This window comes from Olea europaea, unplaced genomic scaffold (assembly GCF_002742605.1).
Source record: "Olea europaea var. sylvestris unplaced genomic scaffold, O_europaea_v1 scaffold1515, whole genome shotgun sequence".
Taxonomy (NCBI): domain Eukaryota; kingdom Viridiplantae; phylum Streptophyta; class Magnoliopsida; order Lamiales; family Oleaceae; genus Olea; species Olea europaea.
The window spans coordinates 81,723-97,400 of NW_019232731.1; the positions used below are offsets into that span (position 1 = coordinate 81,723).

The 15,678-nt window shown below is 31.3% G+C and overlaps 2 protein-coding genes across 2 annotated transcripts; one reads left to right on the top strand and one right to left on the bottom strand.

The window, feature by feature from the left end:
• Nucleotides 1–2,110: 2,110 nt before the first annotated feature.
• LOC111376534 lies at nucleotides 2,111–6,044 on the bottom strand. Its single transcript, XM_022999497.1, has 4 exons — nucleotides 5,725–6,044; nucleotides 5,242–5,335; nucleotides 4,856–4,960; nucleotides 2,111–2,805 (listed from the first exon to the last, which is right to left on the bottom strand). Exons 1-4 carry the CDS (start codon nucleotides 5,901–5,903, stop codon nucleotides 2,536–2,538), a joined length of 648 nt encoding a protein of 215 aa, XP_022855265.1. The 5' UTR covers nucleotides 5,904–6,044; the 3' UTR covers nucleotides 2,111–2,535.
• Nucleotides 6,045–13,776: 7,732 nt separating this feature from the next.
• On the top strand, nucleotides 13,777–15,326 carry LOC111376546 (uncharacterized protein At5g23160-like). Its single transcript, XM_022999516.1, has 2 exons — nucleotides 13,777–14,247; nucleotides 14,809–15,326. The coding sequence occupies exons 1-2, from the start codon at nucleotides 13,864–13,866 to the stop codon at nucleotides 15,229–15,231; spliced, it is 807 nt and encodes a 268-aa protein (XP_022855284.1). The 5' UTR covers nucleotides 13,777–13,863; the 3' UTR covers nucleotides 15,232–15,326.
• Nucleotides 15,327–15,678: the final 352 nt, after the last annotated feature.

The window sequence follows — 15,678 nt, forward strand, 5'->3', positions numbered from 1 at the left end:
AACAAATTTAGCTTTATTTTAATACATTTGGTAAAAACGGTACGTAAAGTTTAAACGCGGATGGTTTATTTTGTAAATTTAGCTTTATTTTAATACATTTGAGGGTGATTATATGCACACAATATATATATATATTTTTAAAATATATAAATACACATCTTAATTACACTAAAAATCATTAACATTATTAATTATTACACTTATATACTTAACTTTTTTCTTCGTTACATTCTTTTTTTTAACATTTCATTGAGCATAAAATATTGTCTTTAATTATGATTTTCGTTCAAAAATATTGTTAGCGTACTTTAAAATGATGATCAAATATTTAATCGAATTTTTATATTATTTTTTATTTTGCTTATTTAAAAATACAATGAGCAAATAAAATTTTCTACTCTATCCTAAAAAAAATTTGGAGAAAAATCTTAATTAGAAACAATTTATGTTAATTTGAGAATATGAATACAATGAAAAAAAAATTTGAAATATAAATGTGATAATTAATAAAAGTTATGAACTTTTTGTTCATTTAAAATGTAGTCTAATTATTAAAAGGATAATGGTCTGAGTGGACCTCACACCCATGTAAATGTATGAACACTTTTATATACACCAAGCACAACCCTTATTAAAAGTGGTGGTGTGAATTTATTTATCCTATATTTGATTATGTTAATTTTTTTACTTTTCATTTTTTGAAATTGCAATACTTGGAATAGATATGGTGCATTCATATTCGCTTTTGCATTTGTGGAACCTCAATTTGTTATTACTATCAGCTAATTTTGGTTGATGAATATGGTCAAAATAAAACATTTGAATGGTTGAATTTTGCATAAAAATCGATTCATTTTCAACTCTCGGCTCAAATATTTTCTTTACTTCACTCGTTTTTGGATCTAAGAGTGTATTTGATTGATTTTATATTCCATCAAAATTTTCATTTTCCACCCAAATTCTTACTGTTGTAGTATTTGATCGACAAATTTTTCTATGAGAAATATTTTTCAACTTTTGGTTATGTGATTATACTGTTCTCAAAAACAAAGAAAATATTTTCTAGAGTGATTTTTATTTTACAAGTAATTCATTGATGTTCTTTCTCTTTTATCTATCCACCAATAAAAAATGAACAACTATAATTGAAAACTAACCCAATCAAATACATTTAATTTCCATACAAATAAGTTAAAGACAATTGAATTGTTTAAAATTTATTTTTTTTTCATATAAATTTCATGTTTGCAGTCAAATGTACGTGTTTATGTATATGAATACATGTTTTGTTGTGCTGATATTAAGTTTCTTATCAACTCACTCATTGATCTTGGATTTCCTTTTTTACTCTATTTCTTTTGGAAATGATGAGAGAAAAGTAGGGATTCAAACAAATTGAAAAACCAAGGGACGGAGAAGATCATGCAACTCATTGGTACGCATCCCTTTACATCTTTATTATGGATTTGGCTTTTGAATATGACAATTTTATGACTTTTTAGAATAAAAAATCAATCGATGAAGAGCATGGTCATCCTTAAGGATTAGGAAATGAGGAATAACTTTAGCAACTTGGCTTGCTCCATGTCCATGCTTGACTTATGCACTCCGCTCGTCCCTATTTTATCAATAGTGAACTATGGCTTGTTTGATATAATTTTTGTTTTACGTCTAAGACCTTTTGAAAGAAGCCACTTTAATTTTTATTTACAAATTAATTTTTAAAAGCACTTTCAAATAAAAGCCAGCTCATATTTTGGAAATACTTTTAAAGGAAATCACCAACTTCCTCTAAACGCTCTTCTAACTAGTACATTCATAAAATTAGCCAAACAAATTCAAAAGCAGTTTTTGAATCTCATAAAACTTCTTTTGATTTTTCAAAAATCATGCCCTGTATTTGCCTCCCCGCACAGTCACATTATACACTTATCCTCAACTCTTGATTTGAAGAGTGTCTCTCGATTATTTTCAGCATTAGAAGTCTGCTTGATTATCTTCTTTCCATTACATTATCTGTCGTCTTGAAAATAATCAAATTACACAACGAACTTTGTTGCTTATCAGAAGATCATTGTAATATTCAGTCAACTGATTTTATTTACTTGTAAAATTTCAACTGGGCAAGAGCAATTTATAAAGTAGAGACAGAGAATCACTCTCCCTTGTAGTCACCAATGACTTGATAGTTTCAAATACAAAACTAATGTTTAAAGCGCACCAATTATCTTTGCCAATTTTACTTACAAAACTTAGAAAAAGGATAAATTGTAGAATAACTCTATTCTAATATACTTTCAACCCATCAATATTGTCCCCCTGGCAATAGAAATCCCATCCTTTTTAATGAATTTGAGCATCTAAGATCCCATCGGACGAGGAAGCATCGGTTTAAATTTTTATCTCACCATGCATATTACTAATCCGATGGCATCTTAGCGAACAATATTTCAGGAAGCAATATATTGGTACTCAAAAGTCTAGAAGTTTTTGAAACGCCAACCCGTTCATTGGAACTAACTAAAAAATGTGAAGTCATTCAGCTTCAAGAGCTGCAATTTCGTACCTGACTTCTTCGAGGTATTCATTTATGGCAATGACAGCTTCTTGCACACCTTTAATGGCTTCCTTGAGATCTTTATCATATTGTGCATCAGCTTCTGCCTCTTCAGTTCCAGAAGCTTCTGTTATATTCTGGATATGAACACATTCATGTCCTGTAGAAGGCCTGAATCTGCAGTTTTCATGGCTTACCAAACGTTCAGAGGGACGGCCAGCCTTTTTCAACACTTGAATAGTAGCAGTCTGTAAGCAAATGAAGCACGCAAGCGGGACAACGGAATGAGTACCCTAAAACTTAAGCAGAGTAGTTTTTTCTTACAAATCTATATTTTATACCAGAAAGTTGCATGGTGTTTAAATAACAAGATATACAAAAGTATTTTACAAATAGAAAAGTCTACCATTTTGGAACAAAGTCCAAAACTCATAAGAATTTTCTATTTGTAATACAGTAAAAGAACTAACTTGTCATGTGGAGAAGCAAATCACTAAATACTAAAAGTTTTAGCTTCGCACTCCAATTAAATGTACCATGCAATTTCCAACACTACATAAATGCTGCAAAATACTTCCTTCTTCACCAAAACTTTGCAAGAAAGAAAGTTTTCAAAGAAATCAGAGTAATACATCAAGAACTAAGAATGATCTGCACCATAGATCTAGAGTACATATAGGAATAAATGTAATTCTGATTGTCAACTCTGTGGACAAAAAAATCCTACCATCTTTAACAAAACCAAACCCTCGTAACTTTTCAAGGTAGAAAATTTTCTAAAAATTTGGCGCAGACTACAGATAATCTGCACCGTAGATCCCTAGAAAAGATACAACACAACAACATATATGCATGATCGACAGCTTTGCGTATACATAAAACAACAATAGGCCATGAACTTGTGCAGCCTTTCTTTTTGCAATAAGTCATCAATGTTCATGTTGTAATCCATAGACAATGTGTATTAATTGTCCAACGCTAGTTATGCAATCTATCTGCCTTTCCTGGATATTATTTATGAATAATTAACTGTACAATTTAATCAGATCTTCATTTTCCTATTCATATGCCCTTCAACTAATAACTCCTCTATCAACTTTTAAGCAATAAGGAGCATTATTATACACACGATCATTCTACAATACCTAGCACAAAATATTTCCTTTGTTAGATTGTTGGCATGTCACTTGTATATCACAGAGCAACTTGTTTCTTTCAGGCAACGTTAAACCGTTGGCGGAGTATTACTTTTTAAAAACAGTTAAAATGAAGTCAAAACTGATGAAAGAAATGTTGCGAAAAGAGAGAGAGAGAGAGAGATATAATAAAAGTAAAGTAACGCAGTTCAAACGTGCACTAGTAAGAAAAGAACTTCAAATGCTGCATCTAGAGCATGAGCAATGAAAGCAGACAGAGACTAATTTGAACACGACACATTGATGCCAGTTATCCAAAAACTACATTTACTCACAAGAGATATGTGATAGTTCATAATTAGCACATGGCACAGCTGTGAATATAAGCAAGCATTAACATGAAGCACTATTGATGCCTAATATATATGAACAATGCCAAATGTCAGGCAGAATGTAGATCAAAATTTCAAAAATTACAGTTTGACCTGTCTAGAGTTTGACGAAGTGGCAAGTCAAAAAGGGAGCATGAAGACATAAGAAAACAATGTTGTGATCTACATAATCTTGTAAAATAAATGTCTCACTCTCGAAATCCACCACAGATTTGTTAAAAACCAAAATCCAGGGTCCGTTTCGCAAACTAGACTTTTGTACCATTTGAATGTAAAAAAGGTTTAGTGTAAATTAACTCCGCCTATTGTGTCTGGCAGATAAAATCTGTTTAGTAGCTAACATATAATGAACCACAATATATATTTCAAATTTGTCGATTTTTCATCCATGATTTAGAGATAATAAGAGAAAATTTTCAAGACTATGAGTAGGGTTTAGTACAATTTTATTTGACCTATTTTATTCTCAATTCTCTGTGTTATTCTACCATTTGTCACAAATAATGCTAAATAATGTTCTTGCTACCATTCACAATTAGAAGAATTGCCAAAACTTAAGCATATTCTTAACACGTGAAATAGTTTATTCCCCTTTTAAAATAAGCAATTTAAGAGATCTGGATATAAACATCAGAACTGTCCCTTACAATGACAAATGGCTCAGTGTGTTCAATCAAAATAATAATTTAAAAACTATTAGAAGCATATTAGCATTTTTCATGATATGAAAAGATACGATAGGAAAGCCAATCACAATTTGACCTACATACCAACTGCAATTTATCCTTTTCTCGTGTTTGAACTGATCTGAGCAAGTGAGCTAGATCGTCTCTGCAGCAATCAGGACTCAGAAATAGAGACTCTATTTCAACAACCTGTGAATAGAAAAAACAATTTAAACAATTTGTTGTTAAGAAAATTATAGGATAGCCAAGAAACAATACCCCCGCCCCCTCTCCATTCTCCAATTCATGGTTCTGAGTCAGAATTTTAATTCAAGTCTGTCTGCTGAAGAAACCATGAAAGCTTGAACCTACTAATGTGTAACTTCCAATGTTACACACACAATTTTGTTTGATTTAGTATAAATTATTATCAGGAATCAATCTAACAGTACCGACATTTTTCAAACTAATTATCAGTTAATGTTATTTACCTGCTTCGAACAATCATTAAATTCAACTGTTATTTCACTGCAAAGTTGCTGATAAGCCGATTCACCTCCTGAAGCCATGTAGTCTTCAAATCCCCTGGCACAGAAGAACAATCATGTCAAATGTAATTACATCTTAACCACATATTAAAATCAAATCACGGGTCTAAACTAGTGAAAATAGAAATTCAAGAAACAAGAGTTCACCGTGAAAAATGTGAAGCCTATTACAAGCCAAAAGAAACGAATAAAAATTAATAATTGAAAGTATAAAACAAACAAAAAAAAATATCATAAAAGAGTCATTCCTGCGTACGAATTAGCTTCAGAAAATTCCAAGAATTTATTTACACATTGAAATTTTACAAAATGAGCCGTGTATACTAGTTGCGCGTTCGCCGATGAAGAAAATGCACATCTACATACAATTCTTTTTAATGTATTTTTCTTTCTCTTTTTTGCGACGGCGGAGGACAGTCGACATACCGTTTAAGACGGGCATAAGCGTGGGCTCGGCGTTGCTGCACGGCAAGGAATTTACGGAGCAAGTCCACAATTGATTTGGGGGAAGAGGCGTTACTATTCGTCTTTTCTTGTTCTTGTTCAACCTCCATGCTGCTGCTAACTGGTTCCGATATTGTCACCTTCTTCTCAAAATCCTCCATTTTTTGAATTTTACAGTCCAAATTCCAAATCAGAAATCACGGGAATGTTTCGAATAACAGCTTGGTAACAGTCTTGTCGAAAAAAATCAGAGAAATAGTAAAATGGAAATTGGGTCAAATAACCTCTCTCTCGTACTATACTTTGCAAATTTAGCCTTTGAATAGAATAAAAGTATTAAAATAAATTATTTAAATTAAAATTAACAAACTACCTGAATTGCCCTCATTCCAACCAAAGAAATTTTCCCTTTTCATTGTCCTTTTCCTTTCCCAAATCCATCTCTATCTGAAACGTAGAAACATTCGAAACCTAAATCCATCTCTTCCCTTACGTACTTTACCAACATTTCTTTTCGGATTAAAATCCGAACCGGAACATCATTTTCCTGGAAGAAAAGAAAATCTGTCAAAACTAAGTCCCTACAGATTTTTCGAAATCTTTGCATTCAACTTGTAAGAAACAAAAGCATTGGAGCTAGAAGGAGATCTCGAATCAGGACCCTAAAATGGTGTGCTCGTAAGGGATCAATTTGAAAGAGTTAATTAATACTGGTTGGAAGTGTTGCTCATTTGTATCTATCAATCTCCAAGAATGGTAAAGATCAAATATTCATACTCGATTCATTTATCTGTTTATACTTTGCTCTATTGCTGAAAAATTAATGGAGAAAGAAAAAAAGTTGTAACTCATTGGGAGTTGTGATTTTTGCAATATTGGGTTGTTGGGCAATTTTGTATCTGATAACCATTTATATGGAAGCAGCTATTATATTTCTAAATTTATATGGAGGGCTTGGAATTATGCCACGTCTCTTTGTTATAATGATTTATTTCCTAGGTAATTTTTAGTGCAATTTCTCAATACACAAGGTCAAGAGAACGAGGTGATTTTAGACTCTTTAATAGAAATGTCGATTCATAATATTCTAAAAATGTCATTTTTAATGTATGAATGACCCAATAAGGTGTTAATAAACTTTGTGACTCGAATCTTGTTGTATTAAATAAGAATTCCTGTATTTTATGCAAATAAAATTTTTAGATAGTAGCAATTTCTAAAGCCTTTTCTTACTGATATGATTTGTATAGTTATGCATCACCATCATTTCTTCCCTTTCAAATGCCTATTCTTCTATATCTTCTTCCTCTAAATGAGATTAGCTGTAATTATTCTTCCATTTGGAAAGCTACCACCATCTCGAGCAGCTTCGTCGCGAACAACTTTCAATGTGAACAACCAACATGAACAGCTCATTCAAGGAACCAATTTCTAAGTTGTCTAACCTCAGGCATGAAGGTGCCATCAATTTTCCATTGTTGAAAGATTTTGTGTGAATTTTGTGAAAAATTTTGGCTTCTCAACACGTTAATATTTTGTTATTGTATCCCATTGAGTTGTTTTTTTCTTGAAAGTAAGTCTCTTGTATCTTAACCATCTTTCTAATCCATTCATGTTGGTTTTTTGGTAGCATTGACAACCCTCGATCAATGGTTAAATTTGGGGAGTTTGTTGCTCTTTGACGCTTTCTTTTTTTACTTTTTGTATGTACTAATGGTTTTTATTGGGTATACGAGTGTTTAGATATAATTTTAAACAAGAACAGGAAGTAAGGATTTATAAGACTAGCGGTTGAATTGGGTATGCATTCATTTATGTGGGTTTGTCTATTTTTTTCTCATTCAATTAGTTATGCATTAAAGAAGTAATTATTTAATGAAAAATAAGTTTCCTGGATTTTATTGAAGTAATTGATATGTATGTTGAAGGAGATTGAACGTATTTTCACCCTCACATTCTCCACCTTGAAATTTTTAAGGTTTTTGGTTAGCCAAAATTATAATTAAATGAATCAATGCAATTTTAACCATAGTAGGAATAAAGAATTTTAACAGTGAACAACTTATAGAGGATCTACATATAATGTATAGGTTTAGAATGATTCCACCAAAACAGAGAACAATTGTAGAAATTCTATGTGTGTTAACGATGCCTTTAACTCTACAAGTTAAAGGGTAAGTTCTATAAAAGTATTATTGGGCAAGTGATTCTTTATCATAGGTTTTCGAGTTAAGAACTAGGGACTTATGCAATAATTTATAAGTAAAGATAGTACTAATTAGGTAAAAGTTAGGGGAATGGTGACTTCGGTCGTTAAGGCACGTGTTAGACCCAAAGTTGCTTATGTTTTGTTAATCTTAGCTAATACCTCTTTGTTTTACTTTAACATTCAATTACTTCAGAATTGCAAAAAAAAAAAAAAAATGCATGATCAAATATTATATTGGGATATTTTTAGCAGAATTAATAATCCATGTGGATTTGGATAGTGATTTCATTCTTGCCATTTTCATTAAGGGATCTTGTGAATTGTCGTCTATTAGTTTCTCTCATCATAACTCATTTTCATTTGAATTAGACGTAACTAAATTAGGTCGTCTTTCTTGAACACATATTGTTAGATTATGCATATCATTTACATCTTTTCATTGATTAATTAACATGAACATTTTATGATTTTTTTTATTGTAGAAATGGATCACCCATTTGAGTATGTGATTATCGTTGAAGATAGAATTAAAAGGAGTCCTTCACAGAAGTGTTCCCTTCAAAAAACTTGACTACTTTCGGGAGATGTTAGATGACGTTCATAGATAAGTGGTACATGCCATTTTGGGCCACATTCTCGATTTCACTCTGAAATTACCATAATTGTTTTCATTGTATTTTTTCAATTTTATGTGATCGGAGGATATAGGACTTAGATGCTAATTTTGTCTAGATTGGAGTGTTTTGTATGATTTAGTTGGAAATAAGTGCATGAATGCTGATTTTGTAATGGATGCTGACTAGTGCAACTATAAAATTTTGCAATGTTTTGCATTATATGAAAGTTTTATTCAAAGATTGAAGTAGTCAGGGTTGAAACATAGTTGCAGTTTTATGATAGCTTGTATATTTATCAATGGAAAAACAGATTGTATACTTAACTACGCAAATTTAACCAATCTGGAAAACGACAGTTATACATTTAAAATGACAACATGTTGTTTTGTGTCCTTGATCTCACTAAAAAATAAAAATTGGAATGACAACATGTGGTTTTGGGTAACAGGATCTCAACTTCACTTGATCATATTGAACGATTACATGTATTATATTTTTGTATACTCTACCCCCTAAATGGGACCCTTACGTGTAAAATAATAACATGTCGTTTTGTGTCAAGAGACCTCAAATTCACTCTAAAACTAGTAAAATAGTGTTTTGAACATATAAGACTTGTACATTTTGAACAATTACATGTTTTTCTGTTTTCTAAACCTTATACCCTAAAACCTAAACATTATACCTTAAAACCTAAACCCTGAATGACAACCTTCCATTTAAAATGATTAGATGCCATTTGGCATCACGGGCTATTGATTTCACTTCAAAATTAATAAATAGTGTTTCGATCATCATATATGAATTGTACATGTTGAATAATTACATGTTTTTCTATTTTGTAAATCCTATACCCTAAAACATAAATCAAATACCCTAAAACCTAAACCCAAAACGACAATACTTCATTTAAAACGATCAGATGCTGTTTTGGGTCACGGGGTATCAATTTCACTCCGAAACTAGTGAAACATGCTTTGAAATATCATCCATGACTCGTACACACTAAATGACTACACATACTATGATTTGGATGAGATACTTCCTACTTACGTTTTTCTTTTTTATCAAGTGAAGTGTAGTTTTCTAGAAAATGATGAAGTGACTCACTATAATTTGAACAAATATGTCGACCACAACATCGAAATGCAGTTAAAACTTTCATCTCTATACTTTTACATGGTTACGAGTGTGAATGAACTAAAATGAACACTAAATTAGTAGAAATGTTAGTCACACGTTTAAAACAACCAAATGCGGTTTGCGATCATGGGATATCGATTTCACTCCGAAACTAGTAAAATATACTTTGAAACATCATACATTGAAAGACTACACATGCTATGTTTTAGATACCATAATTGCTAATTAAGTTTTTTTTTGTTGTCAAGTATAGTGTAGTTTCCTACCAGATTATGGAGCGACTCGCTATAATTTGAACAAATGTGTCGACCACAATGTCAAAATGTAGTTAAAATTTGCATCCCTAGACTTTAACGTGGTTACAACGCGTGAATGAATCGAAACGAATACTAAATGAGTCAAAATATCAGTCATACGTTTAAAATGACCAAATGCCATTTTGAGTCACGGGATACCAATTTCACTAAAAAACTAGTAAAACATATTTTGAAACATCATACATGACTTTCACACATTGAACAACTACACGTGCTATGTTTTGGATACCATAACTGCTACTTACGTTTTTCTTTTGTTGTCAACTGTAGTGTAGTTTCCTACCGGATTATGAAATGACTCACTATAACTTGAACAAATGTGTCGACTGCAACGTCGAAATGTAGTTAGAACTTTCATCCCTAAACTTTCATGTGGTTACGGACGTGAATGAATCGAAATGAACACTAAATGAATATAAACGTCATCCACCTGTTTAAAACGATCGATGCCGTTTTGGGTCACGTGGTAGGATTTCACTTCGAAACTAGTAAAACATGCTTTGAAACATCATACATGACTCGTACACATTGAACAATTACACATGCTATGTTCTGGATACAATACTTGCTACTTACGTTTTTTTTTATTGTCAAATGTTGTGTAATTTTCTACCAGATTATGAAGGGACTCTCTATAGTTTGAACAAATATGTCGATCGCAACGTCGAAATGTAGTTAAAACTTTTATATCTAAACTTTCACGTGGTTACAAGCGTGAATGAATCGAGACGAACACTAAATGAGTAGAAATGTCAGCTTTACGTTGAAAATGATTAGATGTTGTTTTGAGTCACGGGATATCAATTTCACTCCGAAACTAGTAAAAACTATGTTTGGAACATCATAGATAAGACATACGAGTTGAACGATTGTACACGCTATGTTTTGTATACCATACCTGTTACATTTTCCTTTATAGTTAAATATAGTGTAGTTTTCAATAGAATGTATGATGTGACTCACTATAGTTTAAACAAATGTGTCGATCACAACGTCGAAATGTAGTACAATCTTTTATCCCTAAACTTTCACATGGTTATAGCGTGAATGAACCGAAATAAACACTCAATGAGTAGAAACGTCAAGCATACGTTTAAAATGACCAAATGCCATTTTGGGCCACGGTGTATCAATTTCACTTCGAAACTAATATGTCGTTCTAGGTCTAGAGGTCTCAATTTCGCTCCAAAACTATTCGATTATATTTCATAACATCTTAGACAACTTATATAAGTTAAACATACTAATTTGTTGAGTATCTTATCTCACAGTTGGAGTATCATTGAATTCAAATTAATTACATACGTTCATAGTGATATTTAGCGTAGTTTACTTACGAAACAATATTGTTGGTTACTATCTCGTTAACTTTTGTAGCGACTTTGGTATCTAAATGTAATGAAAAATTGCATTCGTTTGTTTTCATATGGATACGAATGAACATAAAGTGAAATAGACACAAAAATAGTTAAAACGGCACTCAGGAATTTAAAATGATAGCATGCCATTTTGGGTTATTGAAGTCTCGATTTCACTTCAAAACCAATCATTAATATCTCGAAAAATTTTATAAGACTTATACAAAAAATAAGGTAAATTATTTAGCATCTTGTCTCATAATTTGAATATAATCGAATTTAGGTTACCTAACTTAGTTCGTAGTTAAGTCTAGTGTAGTTTACTCATAAAACAATAGTGTTCATCATTATCGCAGGAACTTTGTATTGATACTGGTGTCTAAATGTAATAAAAAATGCATTCGTTCATTTTCATGTAAATATGGATGAAAATGAAATGAAACGTATATGGAATTAGTTGAAATGACACCTAATCATTTAAAATGACAGCAAGGCATTATGAGATCTTGATTTCACTCTAAATATTGTTAAAACGTTTCTATGTTAATTTTAATGTGAAAATGAGAGAGCAAGTAAAACGAAAACAAAAATTAGTTAAACGTCATCGAACGGTTTATAACAACATCATGCCGTTCGGGTCACGAACCCTTAACTTCACTTCAAATAAGATTAACACTTTTTTATATAATTTTCACGTGGATAAGAGTGAATAAAGTAAAATGAACACGAAATTAGTTAAAATGACACCCAATCATTTAAAAAGGTGGCATGCCGTTTTGCTGTTGATTTTAAATTGTGTATGAAAAGTGAGAATGAAAGTAGGATCTATGTTTGGAGAATTTGGTAAATTTTGATTTCAAATTGGGCATTTTAGACATTTCACAATAAGGGTATTTGAGACATTAACACATGATGAAATAGAGTAAATGCTATTTTTCCAAACGTTATTAAGTGTAGGCTATTTTACCAAGAAACTTTGTTGACTAGGCTCATTAAGCAAATCCTTTTAAGTTTTTTACCATTTTAAGAATAATAACTAAACTTACGTCTGTGTATTTGATTTGGAAGCTTTTAGATATCGAGTTTTGGCTATTAAATTTATCAAATTATTGGACGTTACTCGATATTTATTTCACAACTTTAATTAAATTGGTAATATGACTAACGAAACGGACATATGGCATCCAAAAGCCGTTATGTGACCGAGCACAACACACCAAATTGATACATAAGAAAATATTTGTTTTTGATTGTTTACTGTACTTTTAAAGATGTATTTGATTGCTCGCTATATTTTAAGGTGGTTGAATTTTGGTCATTCGACTTATAAATACGATGTTTGCTCGTATTGAAAATTTAGGAATATTGTTCCAAGAAAATGCATCTAGATATTTTTCAATATACTTAAGTTTTGTTGCAATTCTTTTCATATTTGATCTATAATCTATATTAACAACAAAAATATATTGACGATTTTGATGACTAATTTTAACAAAAATATGTATAATATTATAAGCAAACCCAAAAATTTTCTTTATTTTTTAACCATAGATTGTCTATCAAAATACTATTTCAAAATGCATTTTTGTCAAAGAATGAGACTCTAACATGATTTGAATATGTTAGAAGAATTCCACTGGGTAAATATAATCAATTGTTACAAAATTTGGTAATTGATATTAATTAAGAGAATAATTATGGTGAACTCGTGAATTTTAATACTTAAATCATTATATTAAAAAAAAATCAAACTCCCATTTTTTTTTTTTTTTTTAGTGGATTTGATGCCCGTGTATGAACTAAAAAATGCTGCCATGGTTAACGAATATTTTAATTTCTTAAAAAGAAAAATCAATGGTTCATTAATGTTTAATAATAATAAAATGCTAATTTTACAAGATTTAAAGATAATGTGCATGGCACGATGGCTAGTATACGAATAGGATAGAATCCAAAATTGATTTTCACTAAGTAACACTGGGCTCACGATATTCTTAACTAATCAAACTGTCGTCAAAACCTTTTTGAAAACAAAGCTAACTAACTCTCTACCAACCTGTCACTTTTTGGTAAACAATCTCTAACACGAATAATCGATCCGATTTAGGTAAAATAAAAATCGAAAAGTTACTACTAGTTAGATTCTTTAACCCTTTCCCATTTACTTTCTTCGAATCGAGACCCTTTTCAAATTTTAAAATATAAATATTATCTAATATTGAGTACCAGATGATCCTCGACGACTGAAAATTAAGAGTTCTCGAAAACGTGTTTAGAGGTAAAAGAATTGAGCTGTGACAAAGTCCAAGTCAATCCTCCTCCAACTAATCTCTTATATATTAAGGAAAGAATAAGAAAATTCCAACAAATTTACATTATCAAATAGAATAAGTGGCCATGAGTTCAACCATAGAGAGAAATCAAGAAACCAGCAGCCATATCATTCTTGATGCTGGTGGCTTTTATCCATCTCTTCAATGTCTCATCAAATAAAGAAAACCAGTAATAGAAAGCATAGAACCAGTTGCTTTCTGGGTTGTTTTGGATTTTTAGTTAAGGATGATGAGGAGAAAAAGATATCTGGTGGCGTCAGTGGTGGTGGCGGAAAAGACGAATATGGTGGCCGAAGAATTTCCCGGTATTGGTTCAGAAGAATGAAAAAACCGTCAGCTAAAACTGTTCCCGTGAACGTCGTCTCCAAATTTGCCCCAAAGTTGAGGTCAAGCAAGGAAATTCATGTTCTTGACAAAGATATGAATATGTATGCTACAAGTGATCATCCTCCGGCCGCGGCTGGTACTAATCTCAACATGGTTATGGCAGCAGAACCTGATCAAGTTGGCATCCACAAATCTAGTGAGGTACATATTATGTGATCGTCTTAATTAAGAACCAAGAGAGTATTGATTCCTAACTTCCTAAGAGACAAGTCGAGTTGATCTTTATGTTTGGTCATGTTTAAAAGCGTACTTTACTTATACACAAAAGCATATTATTTAAGCCCTTATTTGATTTTGCTAAAAAATCAAATTTTTAGAAAATTTTAATAAAAATTGATGATATGTATGATTAAAAAGTTGATAAAAATTGTGGATTCCATAAAATATGTGGTTGAAATGAATTTGCAGAAAAAATGAGTTTTAGAAAATGAATACCAAACATGGGCTAAATAAGCACCTAAAATAGGGCTTAACATGCTCTAGTCGACGATCAATTTAAGTTAATTTCTTGTAGATGGAGTAAATATTTGACTTAAAATTTAGCCTATGTCTAAGCCAAAATCAACAATTAATTTTTATCACGTATTTCATGGGACTCACAACATCAATTGTCAATTATATATTTCATAAACTTTTATCGAAATCTACTAAAAATTTGATTTTAATACCCAGAGACCTAATTGGTTCTTATTGCTACTTCAGGCCATGACAGATGATAATGGTGAGCACATCATCCTTGAAAAGATCAAAAGTTTGGGTGGAGAAAATGGGACAATTAGATACCATGTTAGCCGGTCAAAAACTAGTCAGCAACTCTCAAAATCAGTGGCTGGACAAGGAATTTACGGGCGTGGATCAAATGAAAATGATGCAAAATTTGGGTCACTCGTTGCGATATCAATTCTAGTGGCAATACTAGGAATTATGTTAATTTGGGGCAAATTATGTGCCATTCTTTGCACGGCCATATGCTTTTATATCATCACTAGTTTTCGAACGCAGCAAGAAAATGAATTCGACATGAAAAGGGATTCATCAAAGGAGTTTGATGAATCAAATTTCAAGGAGTATAATAAGAAAGTCGTGTTCCAAGGATTTCTTGAGCGATCAAATCAATGCAAGTAAACTCATCAACTTTTTTGGTATTTTTGTAAGTATGAATTTGGTCTGTCATTTGCATATAGTCAACTTTTATTTTTTATTATTTTTTTCTTTCTCAATCTATGTTCTTGACCAAATGTTTACTTTAGGTCTCCTTGGTGTAGATTTTTTTAATAATAAATTTTGTCAAAAGTGATTTTCTTTTATAATATATAGTTAAAAAGTAAAAAAAGAAAAAAATTTGGGTTCACATAAGAAATTAATTTATCGAAAAATTGTGTGATTAAAAATGAGTTTGGAGAAAAATGAATGTCAAATAATCTGTATCAAATATAATTTATTTTTATTTTTTTCTCGTCAGGAGTTAAAGGAATTCACGTGACAGTAATTCAGGTCACGTGCAAATGTAGGTCTAGGGTTGTCTGGTCGTGGCTTTCTACACATCAAATTAAAGATATGAAGTTATGAACA

What these genes read in the sequence shown, in the direction of transcription:
- LOC111376546 (XM_022999516.1), top strand. Translation starts at nt 13,864, where the DNA reads ATGTCTCATCAAATAAAGAAAACCAGTAATAGAAAGCATAGAACCAGT. An exon ending in GCATCCACAAATCTAGTGAG is followed by an intron (nt 14,248 to 14,808) that starts GTACATATTATG and finishes TTGCTACTTCAG; the next exon opens with GCCATGACAGATGATAATGG.
- LOC111376534 (XM_022999497.1), bottom strand. Translation starts at nt 5,903, where the DNA reads ATGGAGGATTTTGAGAAGAAGGTGACAATATCGGAACCAGTTAGCAGC. An exon ending in GCTTATGCCCGTCTTAAACG is followed by an intron (nt 5,336 to 5,724) that starts GTATGTCGACTG and finishes CTTCTGTGCCAG; the next exon opens with GGGATTTGAAGACTACATGG. An exon ending in TTAATGATTGTTCGAAGCAG is followed by an intron (nt 4,961 to 5,241) that starts GTAAATAACATT and finishes TTCTATTCACAG; the next exon opens with GTTGTTGAAATAGAGTCTCT.